The sequence below is a fragment of the Podarcis muralis genome, chromosome 5 (assembly GCF_964188315.1).
Source record: "Podarcis muralis chromosome 5, rPodMur119.hap1.1, whole genome shotgun sequence".
Lineage (NCBI taxonomy): Eukaryota > Metazoa > Chordata > Lepidosauria > Squamata > Lacertidae > Podarcis > Podarcis muralis.
The window spans coordinates 44774791-44798023 of record NC_135659.1 but is presented as its reverse complement, the minus strand read 5'-3'; the positions used below and the strand labels follow the sequence as shown (position 1 = coordinate 44798023).

The 23233-nt window shown below is 43.6% G+C and overlaps 1 protein-coding gene across 3 annotated transcripts in view; it reads left to right on the top strand.

The window, feature by feature from the left end:
* Positions 1–23233, top strand: part of ACOT11 (acyl-CoA thioesterase 11) — a 58212-nt gene that overhangs the window by 19206 nt on the left and 15773 nt on the right. The window contains exons 1-8 of one of the 3 annotated variants that reach the window (XM_028733373.2): positions 41–64; positions 5549–5696; positions 8565–8634; positions 13416–13466; positions 16588–16648; positions 19225–19326; positions 21229–21391; positions 22877–23033. In XM_028733373.2, the coding sequence (XP_028589206.2) occupies positions 56–64; positions 5549–5696; positions 8565–8634; positions 13416–13466; positions 16588–16648; positions 19225–19326; positions 21229–21391; positions 22877–23033 (761 nt within the window). In that variant the 5' untranslated portion in view covers positions 41–55. Of the gene's footprint in view, positions 1–40; positions 65–5548; positions 5697–8564; positions 8635–13415; positions 13467–16587; positions 16649–19224; positions 19327–21228; positions 21392–22876; positions 23034–23233 lie in introns of those variants that run through there. The other 2 variants (XM_028733375.2, XM_028733374.2) reach the window with 2 other exon arrangements.

The following is a 23233-nucleotide window of genomic DNA, read 5'->3' as shown; positions in this document are numbered from 1 at the left end:
TTCCTTTTATTTCCCTGTTGCGTCAATTCCAAGCTGTTATGACAAAGAACTCCTGATGATACAAGTGAGTGGGGCACATCTAGGCCTAGATGAGGGAAGTTCAGGCCAGAATTCTAGGCTAGTGTCTGATGTCTAGTGAATTACTCACCTTCAGATTAATTTGCTGCAATATTGGTATAAAACGGGAACTGTCGGGTCAAAATCTAAAAATTAAAAGACAATCAAGAGATCGAGATCTGCAAGCACTTCTCCCCATTTTTCCTGCAAGGTGTTTTCTGTAGAAAACAATCTGAAGAACAGACAAGGTTTCTTTTCTTTATATTGGACTTTAGAATTTTAGAATTTGTGAAGTTGCACTGTGTGTGTTTGATTATATTTCCATAGCTACTGACATTCCAACAAGACAACTGATAATCTTTATAAGTATTTAAATTCTATGTAATGTGTGTGTGTCTATATGTGTATGTAACATATATGAGAGTGGGGAGGGGAAGGGAGAGAGAGGGAGAGGGAGAGGGAGAGAGAGAGAGAGAGAGAGAGAGAGAGAGAGAGAGAGAGAGAGAGAAATCTAAATGCAGAAGCCAAAGCCGGTATCCTTTGCACAGTTAGGCACCTTCAACCTGGCTATAGTCAGTTGGATAAGAGCAATTTAACTGTGCAGGACAGTAGCCAAAGAAACTATCTGGGGAATTGAAAAAACACCAAAAACATTTGTTAATGTATAGATGGTTTGTTAGAAACAAACATGTATACAATTTTCATTTGGCTCCAACTCTTCAACTTGCATGCCATACAGAAAGGAGAAACGATTTCAGGCTAGTAACTTGATCTACCCTAAATAGTAGATGAGTCATTCGGAATGATCATGTGCTGATGTATCTGTTAAGGATGCTCTACGTGTACAGTTCCAATAAACACGTTTACATATCACAAAACACACTCCAAGCTTACAGTTTCTTAAAAACTCTAAAATTCGCAATTGGGCAGTACCTTTATTGGGACCAATCAAAATGCAACAAAGTGTGTTATTTCAACATTTTTTAATGAAAAAAATCTAATCTTTTGACCAAATGGGGCCCTTCAGGGAGCATATATGCTTTTTGTTTCTTTTTTTCTTTTTACTGTAATACTAGTATGTGGGCACCCTCATATCTGCTATTTGGATTCCCTGTTATTTTTTCCAATTTAAACATTATGACTATTCTTTTCGAAAGATTCCGGTTTTACACCTCCCCACACCGCACCCCCATACATTCAAAAACTCAAGCCCTTTTAAAAAACTGACTTTTTCCACTGTCTTCCAAAACCCTAGCAAAAATAATGAGAAAAGGTCTGTGTGGAAAAGTCTTTTCTGCTTATACCCCCCAAATGCATATTTGCTCCAGGGTCAATTTTGGATAGCCCATGTTGCATTACTCCAGCACCTTTCTCAGTCAGGAAAGGTCCTTCTGTAAAGTGATGCGGTGATGGAGGACCCCTCTACAGTGGTACCTTGGGTTAAGAACTTAATTCATTCTGGAGGTCCATTCTTAACCTGAAACTGTTTTTAACCTGAGGTACCACTTTAACTAATGGGGCCTCCCGCTGCCACCGCGCCATCATCGTGCGATTTCTGTTCTCATCCTGAAGCAAAGTTCTTAACCTGAGGTACTATTTCAGGGTTAGCAGAGTCTGTAACCTGAAGCGTCTGTAACCCAAGGTACCACGGTATATAAAAAAGAGCACTTCCGAGAGTTCAGGTGCTTATATGAATTAATTTTCAGGTAGACCACAGTGGGGGGTTAACCCCTAAGCCAGGGCAACTCCCGCTTTGTGTGTATGTGGCTTACAAGAATCACTGAACTTCAGTGGCTGTTGAGCGCCTAACCCTCTCAGCAAATCCCAGCTTTTGTGTTTCAGCAAAGCAAATAATTGCCAGCTTCTCGTGTCCAAGCTTATGTGAAAGGGGAGTCTGTTATAACAGCAGTGAAGTGGAATAGCTTATGTTTAGGAAGGGTGTAGTAGGTTTGCCAGAGAGAAGTTTCGTTTCAATGCAAACCCCTGATGGCCTCCCTTTTGCCTTTTCTTATTCCCTGCTCCGCCTCAGGGCTGTTTTGGTGCCTAAAATAATACTGTATTGTGTTTTTTTCTAAAATACAAAACAAATGTATCCTAGACAAAATGTAAAATAGAATAGGGTAATGATGTCACAAATACCTTCTAATTCTGAAACACTGATCAGGAAGTCACTATATGGTAGTTGCCTCCCAGCACATATATCAGAAACAAAATGGATGTTTGTACCGTCAAATATATTATTTTCCAAAGACCAGTATTAATATCCATATTGGGTGAAAGTAATGTCGAGCAATCCGTAGTCTTGTCTGAAGTATATCCTGCAAGTTTGTTCCCCTGCTCGAACTCCCAGTGCCAAAAGGAAGATTGCAAGGAGAGCCTGCCTCCCCCTTTCTTTCTCTGCACCCCCCCCCCCATGTGCATGGCTGACACTTGCTATGGATATTTTTTTAAGTTCTTCATGCCATCTTTTTTTGTGTGTGCATTAAAAGTGCATGCTTAAAGCATGCTGCCTGTACTCCTCAAACGCTCCTTTTTACAGCATGCAATTGTTTCAACACACTCTCATTTCCAAAGGGTTAAAGAGCAAAGGTGATCCTTTCCCCAGATAACTCATTCATTGTCATCTTGATTGCATCAGGGAATGTACTTGTGCAAGTCTCATAGGCGCATTCACTGTTCAACACCACTGAGGCTCAGCACAGTAACTTGGGGGCTAGTTGTTCAAAGATGCTGTGCCATTTTTAAACCTTTTCTTTATTTTAAGCCTTTCCTGTGTTCTGACATGGCACAGCTTGTGTACAAAGTGTTTGCCCACTTCGTTATTATAGCCAAGAGTGCCACTATCACATTCTGCTCCACATATTCAATCAGTTTGTGGAGGGGAGTGAGATTGTGCCCTTTGACCTCCATGGGTTAGGCACTACATAAGCAATGTATGGCCTGTACACTCAGTTGTATACGCTATGTATGATACAACCCATTCTTGTGCTCTGCTTGATGTGCAGAGGTCACTCCCTCCATGCATTGAACAAGTGGACGGGAGCATGAGAAGAGGGTGAATTCTGTGCTGCTGTTTCTGAAATATCCTGTTGTGAGCAGGAAAACAATTTTCTCCGTGTCATGAGGACTACTAACCATTATCATCCCAATTAGGAAAGGACACCCCAATTAGTCCACTGAGGTGAAAGAAAAGCTTCCACTCTTGCTTTTATCCCAAAGATGGTAAAGTTCTGGGTTTTTTAAATTGTGTTATTTGTTTTAGTAGTTTACCAATGCCAAGATGTTTGTGTTACTAACAACCCTGCTTTGCGAGTAGAATCCAATAATGCAAATGTTATGTGTGCACATTTACCTTCAGTTTAAGGATTACATTTCATGCATCTGATGGACTGTGTTGTGGCATGCACTTTCGTAGACTAGATTTGATAAGTCTTTTTTCAGTTTATTTTTATTAGTTTTCAAATTAAGATAGAACCACAGATAAACAACAACAAAACCATAATATATACAACTAAAGCCATAGCATACAGAGCCCAAAACATATTAAATAATAACAGCCAACCTAGGATCATGACATCCATATTTATCTAGACTGTGCAGGGAGAGATACCTATAAATCTGAAACTATAAACTATAGGAAATAAATCCCACCATACTGAGTAGAAATGGCCAGAATATTCCTGTCCCTTTGAGACCCATAAGTTACGTTATTTCCCTCCACAATAACTAAATGTCAGAGATTTTATGCCGATTTGCTGGTCTTTAAGGTGCTGCAAGACGCTGTGTTTTCCTGAACGGACTAACACCAATAACCCTCTAGAAACTGTTGCAAAAAGTTCCTGGATATCTCTTTGGTTTAAGGTGGGTCATTGGGTAGGAAGTCACAAATGAAAATCAGGAAGCATCAATAATACACTAGTCTTGGGAAAGTGTTACTGGCTGTTATTAATATTTTCAAAAGTGGTCAGCTGGGATTCAATAAAGCCTCTTCCTGCCACATCTCTTGTACAGGAACTAGTATTTTATTTATTTATTTATTTGGGTGCAATAACAATGCTTGCACAAGCATCAAGTCGCTGAGCAGGCATTATGCACAGTGCTTTCATGGAAAGACAGCTGGAGAGACCAGCCTTATAAAAAAATAATAATTGTGCAACTCAAATTGGTTCAGACCATTTTATTTTGTTTGCTTCTTGGTTTGTGGAATTGCATTGCCACTCGTGTTGTCCTTGTTTATTCCTTGCATATGCATCAGGAATTCTGACACATCCTTTGGCTCCCAGTTGACAGCTGCTTTTGATTTAGCTCATGCCAAACTTGCCCCAAAGAACAGGGCTGGGGAACCTGTGGCCCTCCAGATGTTGTTGGATTCCCAACTCCCATCGGCCCTAGCCAGCATGGCTGGTGTTTCGGGATGACAGGAGCTGTAGTCTAATAATACCAGGAGGGCCAGATTCCCTATCCCAGGATTAGGGTTGGTAAATGTTGGAGGGATTTTGGGGTGTAGAAGTGTTCGGTTTTGGGGATGTGGTGGAAGTGTTTGGTTTAACCGGAAGCTCCTTTTGCCTGCAATTGGTCAGTTGCTAAATAGTTTTCACTACTGCCTTGAATTTGTGGGGCAGAAAAAAGAAGGTGCTTTACAGTGGTACCTCGGGTTAAGTACTTCATTAGTTCCGGAGGTCCGTTCTTAACCTGAAACTGTTCTTAACCTGAAGCACCACTTTAGCTAATGGGGCCTCCTGCTGCTGCTGCGCCGCCAGAGCACAATTTCTGTTCTCATCCTGAAGCATAGTTCTTAACCTGAAGCACTATTTCTGGGTTACCGGAGTCTGTAACCTGAAGCGTATGTAACCTAAAGTGTATGTAACCTGAGGTACCACTGTATTTGGGAAATAATTCCTTTGGTGGCCATTAACTAACCTTTTTTGAGGTGGCTTCAGTCCCCCAAAAGCACGGGTTTGAGGTTTGTGTTGCCATAGATATTAAAAAGCATGTGTCCCACCCCTAGGTGTGCTCAAAGTGAGGGTTGTGGGCATGGGTGTAGAGCCGGGATTTATGTTGGGGGGGGGGGGCAGGACACCCACCTGTCACCATCCTCTGCCTGGCTCTGTCTAGCAGATTCAGAATGAAATATATCAACAACAGTGGTTTTTAATTACTTTCTTTTGACCCCAAGTGCTGAGAAAAACCTGTCAAAACCTCTTCACCGTTTCTACTTTAAGTATTTATATTTATTTGCTTGATTTGGGGGGCAGCTGCCCTCCCTGCTCCCGCTTGGCTAAGCCCATGGTTGTGGGGGCTTCCCTTTTTGATGGGTCCAGAAGGGATGTAGCGCCCATAGATGTGTGAATAAGTGTGCTAAACGCGCTGCGTAGCTTGACACACTGGAGGAAATCGGGCATCCAGACTGCAGCCGGGCGGCGGCGGCGCCTTGCTTTCTCTCCCCCCTGACTCTCTGCTTTGTTCTCTCTCTCTCTCCTTTCCCCCTCAGAGCTCGCCGGAGGGGCCCATGGAGAGTTACCGGAATGCCACCGAGGTGCAGATGAGTCAGATGGTGCAGCCCTGCCACACCAACCACCGCCGCGAGCTCAGCATTGGGCAGCTCCTCAAATGGATCGACACGGCCGCCTGCCTCTCCGGTGAGCCGCCGTCACTCGCCTCGGGCACGCGGAGGGGCGGGAGCTCGTTTCTTGGCAACCTGCCCTCGGCTGGATCTAAAGCGCGCGCGCGCGAGCACGACCTCGGCTTGCTCATTGCTCGCTCTTAAGGTGGACCGAGCGAGTTCCGGCCGCAGCCCTCGCCGCGCAAGGCAGAGGCAAAAAAAGGCTTTTAGGGCAACGGGCGGGCCTCGCCTGTTTTCCTTCATAGCCAATCAATCTGGGGGCGGGAGCGCGGACGGAAACGTCGGAAGGGACGCCATACCGTGGGGAAGCCTGTACACGTGAAGGCTCCCTGCATCCGTGGACTTTCAGAGGGAAAGAGGAAGGGGTACTACTTGGCGCTCCTCACTTAGAGACCTCTGTCCCCCTTCTCTACCGCTCTGAAAACCAAAACCGCGAGAGAAACTTCTCTGAGCTAAAGTCAGTCTCGTTTGGAACTTTGTCTTTTTTCTTCATCTTTTATTCCCTGAGCTAGTGGTGACTGTGAAATAAAAATAATGTTCGTGCACACAGGGAGAACAACTGAAGTGGCAAACAAAACAAAACATGAATGAGCAGTTGGTTAGTGTAGTTTTGAATTCTGAATTAAGCTGGGCTGGCAGCTGGAGGCTTTCTTTGGCACCAAGAAGATCCCCATTGCCAGTTCAGAGGCAAGGGCATGGAGGGCTGTGACAAGAGGGTTCATGGGGTGGTGGGGCGCATGTCCCACCAGTGTCCAACTTCATCTCAAAGCTTCCCTATCATAAAACTAGTGGCTGATCAGCAGATCAAGAGTGTAACTGCACAAGCAGAGAATCCCCCCGGGGAAAAGACCACCAGGCCAAAAGTGCTGGTGGAGAAAAGCCATATATCTCAAAACAAGCTAGGGGGAAACCACCCCCAACCAAACCAGAGCAGCCATGCCCACTGTTATTGGTCCTTATTATGGAGTTCAGCTTATTTGTTTTTCCCTCTGGGCATGTTGCCTTTAGAACCTTTAACTACATTGTAGAAGCACTACTAAGGAACTTCATAAAGGAGCTTGCATTTTGAAAGCAGATGAATCTGAGGGGCTTAATCCACTTTAAATGTGCCCAGGTCAAGCTGTTGTAATGATCAGAGGTTTGGGAAAGACTTAATGCACTCTAGTCCTGCACACTGACAGGCAGGATTGCTCACCTGCCAGACGTCCACAGAGGAATCTGCACAATCCATAAGAACAGCCCCATTGGATCAGAACCTAGGCCTATTCCATACAGCAACCTGCTTTCCCACAGTAGCCTGATAAACACTACTTACGGTATACTACTGACACTTCCAGGACATACAGGCAAATGCCCCTTCTTCCTTGTATATACTTTGCTCGGCACTGGGCATTAAAAGGTAGACTGCCTCTCACCTGGGAGGTTCCATTTAGCTGTCATAGCTAATAGCTTCCAATATGTTCTCTCAATTTGTTCAATCTTTCTAAAGCAATCTAAGGGCTCATGCACACTTTCTTTCGTGCCATGTTTCTAAGCACAGGTCTGAGCTTTAAAGCTCCGTGTCCAAATGTTGTTGTTTTCTCCTGGCGCTTTCCCCAGAAAAAAGCCCCCTTTTACTGCTGCATCGGAGCAAATGGTTCAGAAGTGGGTGTCCCTAGGTAGACACCTTTAGAGAGGCGACTTATGCAAACACTTCCATTGGGTTCTCTTTAGCACTGTAGCTGGTACTTGCTTAGATGGAGAGCGCTGTGTTTAGAAACCTCTAATTTCTGTGTGAATGAATTTTGGAATGTAGCCTGTCATACAAAGGTAAGTATTCCACCCACTGTCCCACCCACTTTGGCTCTGCCCTCCCCCCCTTGAATGTACTATGAAATGTTGCTCTTGGGCTACAGAATATTTCCTACCCCTACCTTAACTCCACAAATTAAAATTTGACCTTGCTAATTAAATTGGCACACACCGTTAATCAAGTAAACCTTTAATTGATTAAATCTGTCAATTAAAACTGATTACAACTTACGGCCTTTTTAGCGCCAATACTTCAACTGACCTGAACTTCTGATGCAAAGAGAAACTATTGAGAAGGGTATATTGCTGTTTATGGAGCTGCTTGCACAGTGGAAAGATACCTTCTTAAATTAAAATGAGGCTTGGAAGGTAACAATAATCATACAATTAGAGAGATCACCAACATTTTTGGGGGCCCATCTGCATGTTCGGAAGTCTTTGTTTTGGGCACCACAAAATGTTCACCTCCCGGAAGAAAAGCTGACAGTGCTCAGAACCACCTCCCCTCCACCCTCCCTGTAAGAAGAGGCAAAAACACCTACATGTAAGCCAAAATAAAGCACAAAATAAAAGCAGTCCACACCCACGAAAAAACCTGGCAAACCTTGCAATAACCTCCCAAGCCAAAAAACACGAGTAAAAAGCCTGAGGTTGGTAGGGGGCATGTTAGGGACTCTAGATATAGGTAAACCATCATTCTAGAAGGGAAGTGTAGCCTTTTGAATACAATATTTCAGATACCAAAGACCCAGCATCAAATCTTTAGGAGTCAACCTTGCAAAGAGCTGAAAAAAACATTTTGAATGCCTATATTCCAACAGCAGCTTTTTAGGCAATTGGGTGATCACCTGCCTGGGATTCCCCCCCCCCCCCAATTCTGCATGTGGGGATAATTGTGAGAGTGCTTCTTAACATAGCAGGCGCATGTGCTGGACTCTGCAGTTTTATGCGTCCTACCACGGTGCCGGTTTTGTTCCTGCAACCAAGGCTTCTTGTTTCCATTCTAAGCCTGCAACTGTAATTACTGTGAACAGAAAGAGCCCTGTTTGCTGCAATGATGTACATAACTAATGTGGTTTGTTTGCCTTTTCAGCCGAGAGGCATGCTGGCTGCCCCTGCGTCACAGCTTCAGTGGATGATATCTATTTTGAGCACACAATTAGGTAACTGCCTCACTTCCTTGCCTCATTGCAGTTTAACTGGATTTTTTAAAATGTGCCTTTAGCAAATGCAGAAGTAGTAGAAATATGTGCCATGTTAATTAGCCCTTTTGAGCCTGGGTAACTTCTCTGGGTTATTCCCCCCCCCCCCCGCATTCCTTTCCTTTTACTGGGACAGCCAATGAAAAATATTAGGTTGAAAAATCAATGGTTTCTCCTTATCCATTAAGATGGGGTGTTCCAGCTCTGCTGTTTCAGTGCAGCATTGCAAAACAGGCCTCACCTTTGGCGTGTGCCTTTAACAAAGAATGCAGTGCAGATGCAGAGGGTCTGGGGAATTTTGATTCCCTTGTTATAGCATCCCTATTCATGTGTTATACCTGCAAATAAAATAGCACATTTGGGGATGACAGGGGGACAAGCATGCTTGCTCCAACCCCTGTTTGTCCCATCTCTCTCCAATTCAGGGAAGAGTGGCCTCTGAAGTGGGGAGTCCCCTGCACTTTTGGGGTCTCCCTATGCATTTTAGAATCCTGTTTTTAGGGTTTCCTAAGGTGTTCAGGGAGTCTCCAGGACTACATTGACAATTTGGAGGGCGATGAGGCCGGGGGTGTAGCACTAGCACCCATGTCCCCGTTGTCCCCCTACAAACTTACTCTAGCTCCCTTCAGGTATTATATTTAAGAGTAACATTACACACAAGTTGACATCCCAGATAGAAGGTTTAATGGGAGCAGTCTCGGGACCTATTTTGAATTCGGTTCTGTTCCAAGAATGAAGAGAGTATTTGGAGCATTTGCAGGAAGCTGCCTTCCCTACTGACCACAGCCCACCCGACACATCTGGCGTTTGGGGAGGATGTTTTGGGGATTATAGGATTACGACTTCTCAGAGGGCTTGAGCCTCTGCACCTCTCTGATTTAGAAAACGAGCCGGTGCCAAAACGTGCAGCTGCATCATCTTACACAGTGATGTGTGCGTCAGCTGCAAGACCATATTTGTTCTTCTGTTAACCAGCTTTATTTATTTCAATTCCTGTTAATATACCAGGTCAAAGTATTTGTCTCTCTAGCCCTGTATGATGTCCCTTGACTGGCAATGGCTCTCCAGTGCACCAAGCAGAGGCCTTTCCTGAGGTCTTCTCAACTGGAGATGCCAGGGATCTTCTGCACGAAAAGCATGCTCTCTGCCACAGAGCGATGACCCCTCTCCATCTTCTCCTATTAGAAGGTCACAAAACAAACTCCTTCAGGGCACAGGAACGTGCCTTGTACTGAATGAGGACCATCTGCCTATCAAGCTCAGTATTGCCTTCACTGACAGCAACTCTCCAGGGTTTCAGATGGGTCTTTCCCAATGGGGGACTTTTGAGATAGGCTGTTCTTAGGCGACAGAGCAACTGCCTTATGTGCAGAAGGCATATGGTTAAATCCCAGGCACCTCCTGGTAGTACTAGGAATTTAATTAATTAATTAATTAATTAACAGGATTTATATCCTGCTTGATCACCCATTGGCTCTAGGTGGTTTACGCAGAATGTCCCCCGTCTGAAACCCTGGAGAGCCACTGCCAGTCAGTGTAGACCAGGGTTCTCCAAACTTAGGTATCCAGCTGTTTTTTTGGACTACAACTCCCATCATCCCTAGCTAGCAGGACCAGTGGTCAGAGATGATGGGAACTGTAGTCCAAAAGCACCTGGCATAGACAATACTGGGCTAGAATAGATGGACAGTCTGACCTGGTTTAAGGCAGCTTCCTAGGCCCACGCGGAGATGTCAGGGATTGAACCTGGGACATTCCGCATGCGAAGCAGGCACCCTACCATTGACCGACGGTCCTCCCCCGTGGTGCTTCTATTTAAACTTAAAGCGAATTTTCTGAAACAGAACGTTCACGCTGAATTTTTATTATTCTGCCGTTTGTATTTGAATATATTCATGTGTTACACAAATGGCATGAAATCATTATGGTAAGCGCAAGCTCTGTGGCATACCTGTCTGTGTTAAAAATTAATAAAGCACCTTTCAGGCAGCGGTGAGAGATTAAGTGGTCTTCTTTTTCAGAGGGCAGGTATGTAAAAACCTAGGTTCTTTTTTCTAGCTTACGGGGTGGGTGGGTGGGTGGGTGGGTGGGTGGTCGTGTCCTTCTTTTAGGAAAGCTGTCGGAAGAATGGGTGAATTTGGAGTTTTGCCTTTTTTTGGTAATGCTTTAAGCTTTTATATTCCACCTGAGTACTCATCATCTTGATTCTTTTATATGTCTGGATTCACTAACAATCTGCATGACTCTCAATATGGCTTCAGATCAGGAATGGGGAACCTTTAGTCCTCCAGATGTTGTTGGACTTCAACTCCCATCAGCCCCAGTGAGTGTGGCCAATGGTCTAGAGCAGAAGGGAGTTGTAGTCCAACAGCATCCGAAGGACCACAGGTTCTCTATTGCTGCCACAGATTATTATGTCCCATTTACTACCACCTGGATGTCCTCTCTCAGCCAAAGCTTGCATGCTTGGGAAAGAGCATGTCTCCTCCTTGACAGCCTTGTCAGTAGTAGCTAGCTGTGAGCCTTTGGTATTTCCTTGTCCTTTACACAGACAAACAATGTACCCTGGCCACTTCCAGCAAATGCCGCCTAGCCTTTCCTGTGGTTGTAGGTCTGTCTGTGGGCTCTGGAGCTTGCCAGAACGTGGCTTTCATATAGTTTTTAGGGCAGGTTTCCCCAAACTTAGGTCTCCAGCTCTTTCTGCACCACAGCTCCCATCAGCCCTAGCTAGCAGGATCAATAGTCAGGGATGATGGGAATTGTAGTCCAAAAACAACTGGAGACCTAAGTTTGGGAAACTCTGTTTTAGGGGAACCCAGGTGCACTGTCAGCCTTTACAAATTTCTAGAGAAGCTATGCTTTGGAGATCCTTTATTTATCTCAGATATTTATACTCTGCCACTTCAGGCCCAAAGGATCTCGGAGTGGTTTACAAATGAAACAGTAAAAATACAAGTCACAATAAAAGTGCAGCGGAGCAGCAATAGTTAAAACAAGGAAACTTTTTAAAAAAACCAACAACCATGGCATATAAAAAGGTCTCTACAGTGGTAGCTCGGGTTTCATACACTTCAGGTTACAGACTCCGTTAACCCAGAAATAATACCTCAGGTTAAGAACTTTGCTTCAGGATGAGAACAGAAATCGCACGGCGGCAGCGGGAGGCCCCATTAGCTAAAGTGGTGCTTCAGGTTAAGAACAGTTTCAGGTTAAGAACGGACCTCTGGAACGAATTAAGTACGTAACCAGAGGTACCACTGTACTTGGCACTGAATGGACATCAAATTTGGTGCCGTGAGGGGTTCTCTGAAATGAAGAGGGCATTCCAGAGTTGGAGCTGAAATGCTACTACCTCCAGCCACCACTTCCCTCTCCTTTAAAGGGGGAGAACCCAGAGATGGACCCCTGTGGATGCTCTTAATGTTTGGACAGGTTCATGAAGGAACAGACAGTCGTGGACCCAAACAGATCATGGTTTTAAAAGGTTAAAACTAACATAGTGGTTTGGGATTAGAGAGGGACCAGGAGCCAGTGCCTTAAAAAAAAAAAAAAAAAAGGCATTCTATCTGCCTAGTTAGTCCTCTAGCTGCTATGGGTTGAAGCAAGAGAAGTTTCCTGTCTTCAAGGCCAGCCCCATATAGCAAAAATTACAGTAGTCCAAATGGGATATTACTAAAGTGTAGGTAATTATGACCAGGCTATCTCTGTCAAGGAGAGGCTGCAGCTAGTGCTGCAGCTGCAGGCAGGTGTTTCAAGACATGGATGCTGCTTAGCACCCCAAACCTTGAAAATATAGTCAAAGAGAGATGTTTCTGAGCCAAAGCGCATGGCTGCATATGCTGTGGAAGACAGTAAGTTATGTTTTGTGAGTGCTCTATTAAGTGATAATGATCGTGGTTAGAGTGTACTATATATAAAACACTGGAACTTCTAAACAGTACTTTAGTACTTGAGCAGTGGTAGAACTCGTATCCATGTTTATTACGCCCCAGGGAAGCAAATAAAGACAAATTAAAGGTGCAAGACTTCCCGTAAGCCACATATTCCCAGATCAACGCCAGCATGCAAACAACATATGCAGATTGAAAATAAGCAGAGAAATATGAGCCAGGATTGTCTTCACACCCGAGAGCAGCTTGAATGGTGCTAAAATGAGGGGTAAATTAAGACCACTAGCCCACTAACTTGGGTTGGCTTCTTGGGTACAAGCAAGGTGTGTCTATGCAAGAACTCTTGGATCAGTGTTTTGTCTCAAGATCAGAAGGCCAATAATGTTCACGTTAAAAACATGGGGGGAGGGAGCAAGAATCAGCACAGGTTATTCAGCACCTTTTAATCGACACAACAGACTTGTAAGGTGGGCTAGATGGAGACTAGCCCAAGGCTAGTGAATTGTGGGGTTTGGACTCTGATCTGGGTTCATGTCAGACACTGTCCAGTAGACTGAACTTCCCCCTTCTGATATGAATAGAAAAATGGGCAGTGCCTCCTGGCCTTTTGTCTGTCCACGTTTAAGCCTACCCTTCTCCCTGTTCTCCCACAGCTGGAAAGCATCTATAAGAATGTTCCAGTGCCACTCAGTTATGTTGACCTGGTGGGTTGGACAATTAAGGTCCTATAATGAAACACACCCCTTAGGTCCCACAGAGTTTATGCAAATGTATATTTCATATTGCAAGAGGCGACTTCTTTCTTTTTCAGCTCCACTTTGCTTTGTTTCCCTCCTTATCCTTTTGTATTAGACAGCTGCATGTAAAGTCTCCTTGGTGCCTATGTGGGAAGGACGAAGCCTGGTATGAGCCTTTGCAGTACAAATGTTTACAGCAATAGACTAGATTGCTGATCTCCTAACCCACTGATGTCCTGAGATACTGGTGTTAATTAACCTAACTGACACGGTATTCAGAATGCACCTACTAGCCTGCTTTTCCTGTGCACAGAGACGGTTCTCAAAAAGTGTAATATTCACTTTCTGCAGCTTGCAGATGTTCTTTCCATCTTTCCGGCTCTAAAACAAACTGTAACTCTTCACAGGGTGCACATGGGACTATAAAATTGTTGTGTGAAAAATGAAGGGATGCTTTGTCCATCTGCTGTTCTGGCTTCTAGAAAAGATGCAGTTGCCAGATGAAGGGCTCGTTTTATGGGAGCAATTTAATTTTCTTCATAGTACTCTATGAGTGGATGGAAAGGGAGTAGGTTGTGTTTTGTGGGACGAAGGAGGGACTTCAGCCCCTAATAGCTCTTTACTTCTAAGTCCCAAATCCAGATCAGGAGTATTAAAGGGGAAGAGTGAGTAGTGTCTGAGCCTGTTAGTTACCAGAATGAAGAATGACTTTCAAAAAGGCAGGGATTCAAACTGTTATGTATTAACTGCAATTAGACCCCTAAGTGCAAAGTAGGAGTTCAAAAAAGCTTCATCTGACCAAATCATCCGGAAAATCTGAAATCCACACAACTCTCTGGGAGTTGTGCTTCAGATGAGCAATGTTTTCTACTTAATGTCATATGAATGCATTTCCTGAATGTCAACTGACGGCAAATGTAACCCAGTCGTGCAGTGTCATCCAGAGATATTAGCAATACTCTGGTCATGCACAGGGACTCTAAAAATAGCTTCCCCCAAATATTATTTTTTTCATTATGTATTTTTTTATACATTATGCAAACCATTGTTTTAAACACACACATACATATATCTACATGCGCTAATTTTTTTGGTAGAAGCTATACCCCAAAGCATTGCTGAAATCCTTTCTGCATTTTCCTGGGTCTTGCGGTATAAGTCCTACTGAGCACAGTGGGACTTTATTATTTCTGGAGAAGCATGCATCGGATTGTGCTTCATGAGAGAAGTCATGCTATACCAGGTGGGGCAAAATTCTTTCTTTAGTCCATCATTCAGATCAGACATCATTTTATAATTCACACAAGAATCAATATGCACGCATAGCATTTAGTAAAACTGAGCCAGTGCATGTTTTTTGGCTACCTCTGGGCTTTGCAGTTCAGAATGTGGTTACCTTCAGAAGCTGTTGGACTACATCACCCATCAACCCTAGCCAGCATGGCCAGTAGCTAAGGATGATGGGAGCTGTAGTCCAGAAACATTGGTTGCCTCTGGCATAGCCTGTCAAAGAGCTAAATAGTTTTGTTGCTTTCACCTTTCTGGCTTAGTTTCTTGACTGTTCTTTCCAGTTCAGAATTGTCAACAAACTACCAACAACTCTAAGAAGAAGGAAGTTGATCTTCTCTAAATCTTCTGTGGGTTTTTTTTTAAAATGTGCTTTGAAGCAAACTGTTTTGGAATATCATTAGTAAATTGTTCACTCCCTGATTTAAGTAACACGTCCCTTTGAAATGGGGCAAAATCTTCAATATTCTGACAGACATTTAATTTAGTTCTTGATCTTACTTGCGTGCCTTTTGCATGTCAAATGCCTTTATTGCAAAATAATTACTTGTCTGCATATAATTTCTGAGAGTTTAGTCAATGAAAGGAAGGGTTTGTGTGAAAGAAACTAGGTTAGTGGGTGAATCTTTGCTTGGGATCTGTGTTTATTGTAATAGTATATGATCTCCTGTGTGCATGTATACCTTTTGGGTGTTTTAAGGCCACTATGAAGGCAGTTCCCTTTTGAAATCCATTGTTTCCGTGTGCGTGTGTGTGTGCGTGTGTGTGTGCGTGCACACACACACCCCTACACCCTGAGACAACTTCCATTTCAGAATATAGCACTTAAACTGTGAGAGTTAATCTCCAGCTAATGGAGTGTGATTCTAAATATTATTAATTCAGTTCTTACCCCGCTGTTTGACCCTACATGAAAAACATCACTTTGAGTTTCATCAACAATTGCACTGGGTGGCAGTAAGAGGATGTGTCCTTAAAGAGGCTGTGTCTACTCATAAGGTGCTTCCAGACGGGGGCTCAGTTTTCTAAATGGGTCATTGGGATATTGTAAATGGGTTGCCTGCAGCAGATTTAAATGGGAGAAATTGTGGGCTGGGTTTTTAATGTCAGTGATATTGGCGGAAATGTGCATGCACGAGGAGCACAGATTCCACAAGGAACAGCTGTCTGGAAGCACCCCTAGACAAAACACCACGTGGGAGCACTTGAGCCTGGCTTCATGCCAAGCAGATTCACTTGGCTTGTAGCACAAGGGTGGTGGCATCCTTCACTATCCATATGCTTAACAAACTCCTACATCTCATATCTGGGCTGATCTGAAGGAGAAGCTTAAGGAAAGTCCTGTGTTGAAATGAAGTGTTTAAATCAGGCTGTGACCATCCTGCCTAACCTTTCCCCTGTCAATTCTGTTCTCACCATTGGGGGATTTTATTTTATTTTTTACTGAGAAACTGAAAGGGGAGAGAGACTTGCCATTGCGCTTGAGAGCTTATATTAAAGCTGAGCGTCTCTGAACCCAGGCAGATAACTTTTTGAGGGATGACACATCCCGCTTCCTTTATAGAGAGGTAGATATGATTTAAATGTGTGTTTAGCCATGGGTGAAATCTTATCTATGTGCCCTTTTCTGATGAACCAGAAAACTACATGAGGCCTGGGCCTGCAAAGTCTTCCACTTGGGACCTGGTGGGGAGGGGAAAAAATAATTTCCATCCCATAAATCTCTAGGCCTATCCAGTGCTTCCTCTCAGCCGTTCTGTGAACTGTCCGGGTGACCTAACTTGCAGGCCTCAGGAATTAATCTGACTGTGTTGCTTCTAGACACCCGGTGGGAGTGATTTGAGCAGAAAGCTATCTTAACAAATGGACCATGACAGCAGTATTGTCGAGCAGGGCCCACCAGTCAGGTAGAACTCCTGCATATCAGAACCACAGGATGCTTTCTACCAATTGCATTTTAATGTTTCTCATCTTATTTATCTTTTCTCCCCTATCCCTAGTGTTGGGCAGGTTGTCAACATCAAAGCAAAAGTGAACCGAGCATTTAACTCTAGCATGGAGGTTTGTATGCTTCAATGTTCTATCTTGGAGGACTTACTTTTGTTGCCCAATAAGCAGCTAAGGTTGCAATCCTAACCCCACTTACCTGGGAGCAAGCTCCGCTGCATTCAGTGGGACTTACTTCTGAGAAGGCTAGGATCTCAGCCCTACAGTAGCCAGTACCATGCGCTCAAATTTTGTTCTCCATAAAGATAATGCAAACATGCAGTTATTGAGTTAATTTGAATTGAAGATGAGTTGCTGGTTTGTTTTTTTAATATATATATCTATTAAATCGTAGATATAATATATATATCTACGATTTAATATATAAATCTACGAAAGCATATATATACACACACACACACACACACACACACACACACACATATATATACAGTCATACCTTGGATCTTGAACGACTTGCAAGACGAATGTTTTGGGTCCCGAATTCCGTGATTGTTCCAGTTTGCAAACATTCTTTGGACCCTGAACATCCGTTGCGACTTCCGTGGCTTCCAATTGGTTGCAGGAGCTTCCTGCAGCCAATCAGAAGCTGCGCCTTGGTTTCTGAACCATTTTGGAAGTCGAAAGGACTTCCGGTGCAGATTCCGTTCGACTTCCAAAATACCACTGTACCAATATATCTCATTAAAAGTTGTTATCTGTTTTTCTAAGTTATTTAATATATCAAAGGATGGTCACAACCACTTGTAGAGGATGAGGATAGGTGGTGGAGGGTAAATGAAAATGTGCAAGCTTTGTTATGTGAATACTAAACATTGTTTTCTTTGTCAAGCTTGGCAAAAGAAGGGGTTCGATAGTTTAAAGGAAAACAGGGAGGGCAAGCGATGAGGAGTCCTATAGGAATAATGCATGACACAGAAATAACATTCAACTATTTGGAGTGAATGCTACATAAGGGAAAGGCTGTTTTCTGTGTCTTCCTGTAGAAGTAAATCTTGGTTTCAGGTTTATTTTCAGCTTCCTATGCCCTGTCAATGGGTTGAAATTCACTGTAGTGCAGTGGATAGGTGGCTTGCATGGCAGCCTATTTCATTTCATTTTTTTAAACATACCGCACATATCTGGCAAAAATCAAATCAAATTCAGGGCACTTACATGATCTATAAAGCAATAACCATAAAAACAATTGCAAAACCAATACTGTATGAAACAAAAGCAATATGAACCACATGAGAAAATTTAAAAAGCGCATATAGGCTCAGAGCAGCAGCTAATAAAACCACAAGCAGGGACAATACCAGCCACAATGAGGACTTAAGTGACACAATTTAACTACCACCAAAAACTTGAGTGAACAGAACAGACTCCAACAGGTGCTTAATAAAAGACTGCAAATACAGTGCCAGGTAGATGTCTCTTAGGAGGGAGTTGCAGAATGAGGTACAATCGCAGAAGCAGCTCTGTCTCTGGTTATGGCTCACTACTCATGGTGGGAGCTTCTAGAAAAGGGTCTCCCAAGACTATCTCAGCTTTTGGGCAGGTTCATGTGAATCTGCACCAGTCCGTGCAGAGGAACATCCTCCATGTCAAGCAACATGTAGAGTAAAATGGGAGTTTTGCAGGAGAGGACAAAATCCACTTGCTAGGCACAATGATCATGCTACAGCTGAAGTACTATTTTACTTGTGAGTTGCTGAGCTTTTGAAGCATATTGGCAAGATTTGTGTGCCAGAATGGTGTCACATTCCTGTAGCAAAGCCTTGTATTTCTTGGCTATTTTTCCATGTACATGTGAATCCTGGAATATATCCTCAGAACCAGTTATTGTTATATGTTAATATTATGTTAAATACTCTATTGAATAATAATATTAACATACATGAATTCGTAAGGTTCCCCTCCCCCCCAAAATGTAATATTTCTGAAGGGAAGTAGAGCTGTCACTGTTTCTGTGCAATTGGTCCAGTGTGGCATCCTGATTGTGATACTATTTCCAAGTCATCAAATTGTCCTTCATAATCATAAGGGCTAGAAACTTGGATTTTAAGTAAAAATGAAAAATTAAAAGCAGCTATTCCTGGAAGCTATATAGAGACCACATTTTGCAGGGCACAGAATATGTATGGCCCTGGTTTGTGGAATATTCATTTCTCCCATCAATTGTAAAAGCTTTTCTGTAATTCACAGAACAAGAATCTATCCAGGCAAAACCCAAACAGCACCCTGATTCCCATAACTTGGCTTCTGTTGCTGGAAAAGGGAAGAATGTTATCCAGGGGATGTCTGGTTTTCATTTTTCTGCCCCAGGGAACAAACTTCTGTGATTCATTTGCTTAGGAGAGCAGCAGTACATAGAATGCAATAATCACACCGCCTGTTCACCTTTAAATATTCAGAAGTATGACTTGCCAAACCAGAGCTAAGAACTAGAACAACACAGAGAGCTATTATGCAGTGCAACTCCTTCAGGTGCTACAAAGCATTCTTTTGAAATATTATCCAGTTGTTTCAGATGTTCCTTTTTCTGAATGGAAATAGTTGAGGGGTTTTTTTCTAAATGCAACTAAACTCTTAATTCAGTACCTCACCTTCGTTTTATTTTCCTCCTCCCCTCTGGTGATTGTTTCTAGGTTGGTGTACAGGTCAGCTATGAAGACCTGTGCAATGGGGAGCAGTGGAATGTCTGCAAGGCCTATGCAACCTTTGTGGCACAAGGCAAGCCGTCTGCTAAGGTAGGCACAGAGAGTTAAAATCTTCAGTTTAGGCATTTTGAAAAAAATAGCATTGATGCTCCATCCTTTCAACCCCCCTTTTCCCCTTGAGATTTGCTTTATAGAGACTACCCTGTGCATTTAGAGAATGTATAAAGACTCTTGTTGATTGCTTTAGCTATGTTATCATGGTCCTTAACAACTATTTATAAAAATTGTGTGTGTGTGTGTGTGTGTGTGTGTGTGTGTGTTTATACAGTATGTTGTTGGTGCAGCTCTGCTGAGGTCTAATTTGTAATGTTGAGACTAGGAGAAAAATTAAGATATTTTAATTCAATCATAACTTATTAGCTGGTCTAGAGTTCTGCAATACAGTAGTATCTCTGGTTGCGAACAGGATCCGTTTTGGGGCCCCGTTCACAACATGAGCAGAACACAACCTGCGCCTGTGCGGGTCGCAAGTCACCACTTCTGCACTTGTGCGTGCCGTCATTCTGAGTGTCTGCGCATGCGCGATCGGTGAAACCCGGAAGTAACCTGTTCCGTTACTTCCGGGTCGCCGTGGGACGCAACCTGAAAAGACGTAACCTGAACCGAACATAACGAGGTATGACTGTACACAAATGGGATAGCACTGCGTGGTTTTTAATACAAATTGGGACACACAGATATCAATACAGATTGCTTTCATGGTGACTTGTACTCCTCCTTCCGGCAACTCCTGCAGCCAAGCTGGTGCCAAACATATTGCTCTGCTTTCCTTTGGACGACATCAGTGAGGCCAAGGGGAGGGTCTTGTCCTCTGGGCAGCCCAGGACCTCCATACATACTGCCCAGGCTTGCACCCTGGAGAGGTAACTTTGGTGCTACTAACGCAGTAGTTTGACTTCACCCTTGGAGGCACACTCCATTGCCAACAACGATGACGTGATTGGCTTTGTGGCATACAGAACTTTGGCTGATTGTGCAGTGGATGAAAGTTATGTGAAGGTTGCAGTTTTCTGCACACTTGCAAGGATTGAAAGTGCTGGACTTCTGCGAAAGCACGCCCAATCTGGGGCTGGAAACCTCAGGCCCCTCTATTTGAACTTTGGGACTCTCCTCAGACTGCACACCTCACTGAATCTGCCCCGCATTCTCCTTGAGTGCTTTTGCCTGGTCAGAATGTGGATAATCCCTCTTGCTTGCCTGTATCGATTAAAATAGAAAGCTTGTTGCACGCCTGTAATGTAGCCTACTTTACAAAGGTGTTTGAAAAACAAGGCCATGGTGCCATTTGTTGTGAACTGCAAGGTCTTCCTTGACATGCGCACACACTCCCGCCAAAGTGAACAACACGTTTATTGTTTTACGCTAGAACTATGCAAACTACAGAGAATATCAAAATAGATAAAATGTGGTTTGGTAATGCTTTGGGCAATCACGGGTATGTCCTGAACTTTTTCGTTCAGCAAGTTTCCAGAGCTAGTAGAACTCCCTCCAAAGTGATTTGTGTATTGCCCCATCTCTACAGGCTTTTAAAGGGGCCGATGAAAAACTCACTTGTTCCAGTTCCCCTTTCCTTAAAAGGATTTAGAGTGCTGCTTTCCCAGAAACTGTTTAAAGGTTGTTTTATTTAATTATAATGGTGTGATGGTGGCCTGTGAATTGTTTTCGAGTGACTGTTGTTGTAAATTGGGGCTGTCATTGACATACTGTATTAAATATTATTTTATGGTGGTTTTATGTCAACCGCATTGTGAGGTCTGTGCCCGAAGAGGCAGCTGAAAAATACTTCCTTAGCTTTTAGATTTAAAATAAATGGAAGGTCATTGCTGAACTACTTTCTCAGAATGCGGAAAATCTCAGGTCAGGATGCTTAACACCGGCAAAGGCTCTCTACTGAAAGGTACATTTTATGCTGTTTTTCCATAATACACTTAGATCAAGTTAAAGCCCCTGGTTCCTCAAACCGAAGAGGAGAAGATTGAGTACAGCGTTGCAGCTGAACGCCGCCGCATGCGACTGGCCCACACAGAGACCATCAAAGACCTTGTTACTAACAGCCCTGTCCAGTCCGGTACAGAAATCCCCAGGCTCCTTTCAGGTACTTTTTGCTGACGGGCAGCGCTTGTCTAGTACATCAATCCTGCCACAGGGTTGGAAACAACAAAGTGTGCTCACAAGCAGGAAAAGGGAACCATCAGCAACTGAACATTGAGAGTTGAAGCTAGCCCTGTATCTGGAGAGCGTGGCACTACCTATAATTGTGGGGTGGCCACCACAGAATATAGAAGCAGATGTTTATGTAGTAGATGGATGCCTCACACTTTGTCAGGCAGCATTGTCTCTAGCACCTGGTGCATGAAGCAGTATGTACCTTTGACCACATGTTGGCATAGCCAGCTACAGCTTCCTACCAGATAAGATATACATGCATGTATTTCTTTTTCAAATTACAGTGTTTACATGATGTGCATTGGGGTTTCCCACAGCGATATTTATGTAAGGTATTCTCACGCATAGAAGAGAGAAGGTGATTGGGTTTTGCTAAAGATGTAATCTTCAGCGGCAGTCAGTCTTGCTTTCTGTGTTGTCCTTGCATTTAGAGCAGCAGCTGTATTTCCTAGCAGATAGGGATACTTGGAGGTTTTGCCAGAAGATATCCTCATGGGTGGCATAGTGGAAGAAGCTACTGAGAGCATATTGCTGGCCTGTTGTTAAATCCCTAAGGGGTCACAATTGCTGCAGAGAAGGTGCTCAGCTGCAGGCTTGAAGCCCATAAGCTGTCCATGCCATGCTGTTTAAGGAGGCACAATAGTGGTTGTCAGTTAGGGGCTTCACCTTTTGCAGAGCTTACCTTAACCATCACTACCTTTAAAAAAAAAGTCATTAAACCCCTAACAAAGAAATAAGCACTTTGAATTACTACAGATGGAACCTAATGGAACAGGAGTGAAGTATAAAGCTTGGGCGTGAACAGAAGTAGAGATGAGAATGAGCCCTGGTTTGTTGCCTAGAGAAGAAGAAATTGGCAAGCTTGACACCATGCACTTTTTGAAAGAGATGGTGTAGCGCAGGCAATGGGGCTCATGGGTCCTTGCTTTTATTTATTGGTTGCATTTATTTCCCACCTTTTTCTCCAGGGAGCTCAAGTGGCTCTCCCTCATCCCAATTAATCCCTACAACAACCCTGTGAATTAGGTTAGGCAGAGATGCAGTGAGCTTCATGGCCAAATGGGGATTTGAACCCTGGTCTCCCAGTTTCTAGTCCAAGACTCTTAACCACTGTACTACACTGGCTGCCACTTGTTTCCTAGCTCCTGGTATCTGCATGCCTACCAGTTTATTCATTTAGACACATCCCAGTTTATCACAAATGCTGACTGTCCGTGGCTTCCTAGGGTTGTATGCTGTAAACAGGAACCATTGTGTCCTTCTTGTGCCGGATAATTCTGCAGCAGTTCCTGCCCACTTCCCTGCCAGACTGTGGCTCCCAGCAAATTGGAAAGGGTGTGGGGATTCAACCCTGAGAAGATTGTTCCTCTCCAGACACCTCTCTGATAAAATTGTGTCCTTTTTTTCTTACCAGAGTTTGAGAACAGAGAGTGTGGCATGATGGTACCTGCAGAAAAGACCAGAGTGGAAAGTGTGGAACTCATCCTGCCCCCACATGCCAACCACCAGGGGAACACATTTGGAGGACAGATCATGGCCTGGATGGAAAATGTGGCCACAATAGCGGCAAGGTGGTCTACTTGGTTTGGGGGGAAGAACTAGGCAGGATGCCTGTTTAAGTTTGGACCCTGCAACTCCTGATTCGTGCATGGTTAGGACTGGCCTCCATATGAAGAGATGAGTTTGTCACTATGACGTCTACTCTTTTCATTGGAGTACTTCTGTACCATCATTTACCAATAACAGAGGTGTTATTACTTCCACAGTTGTA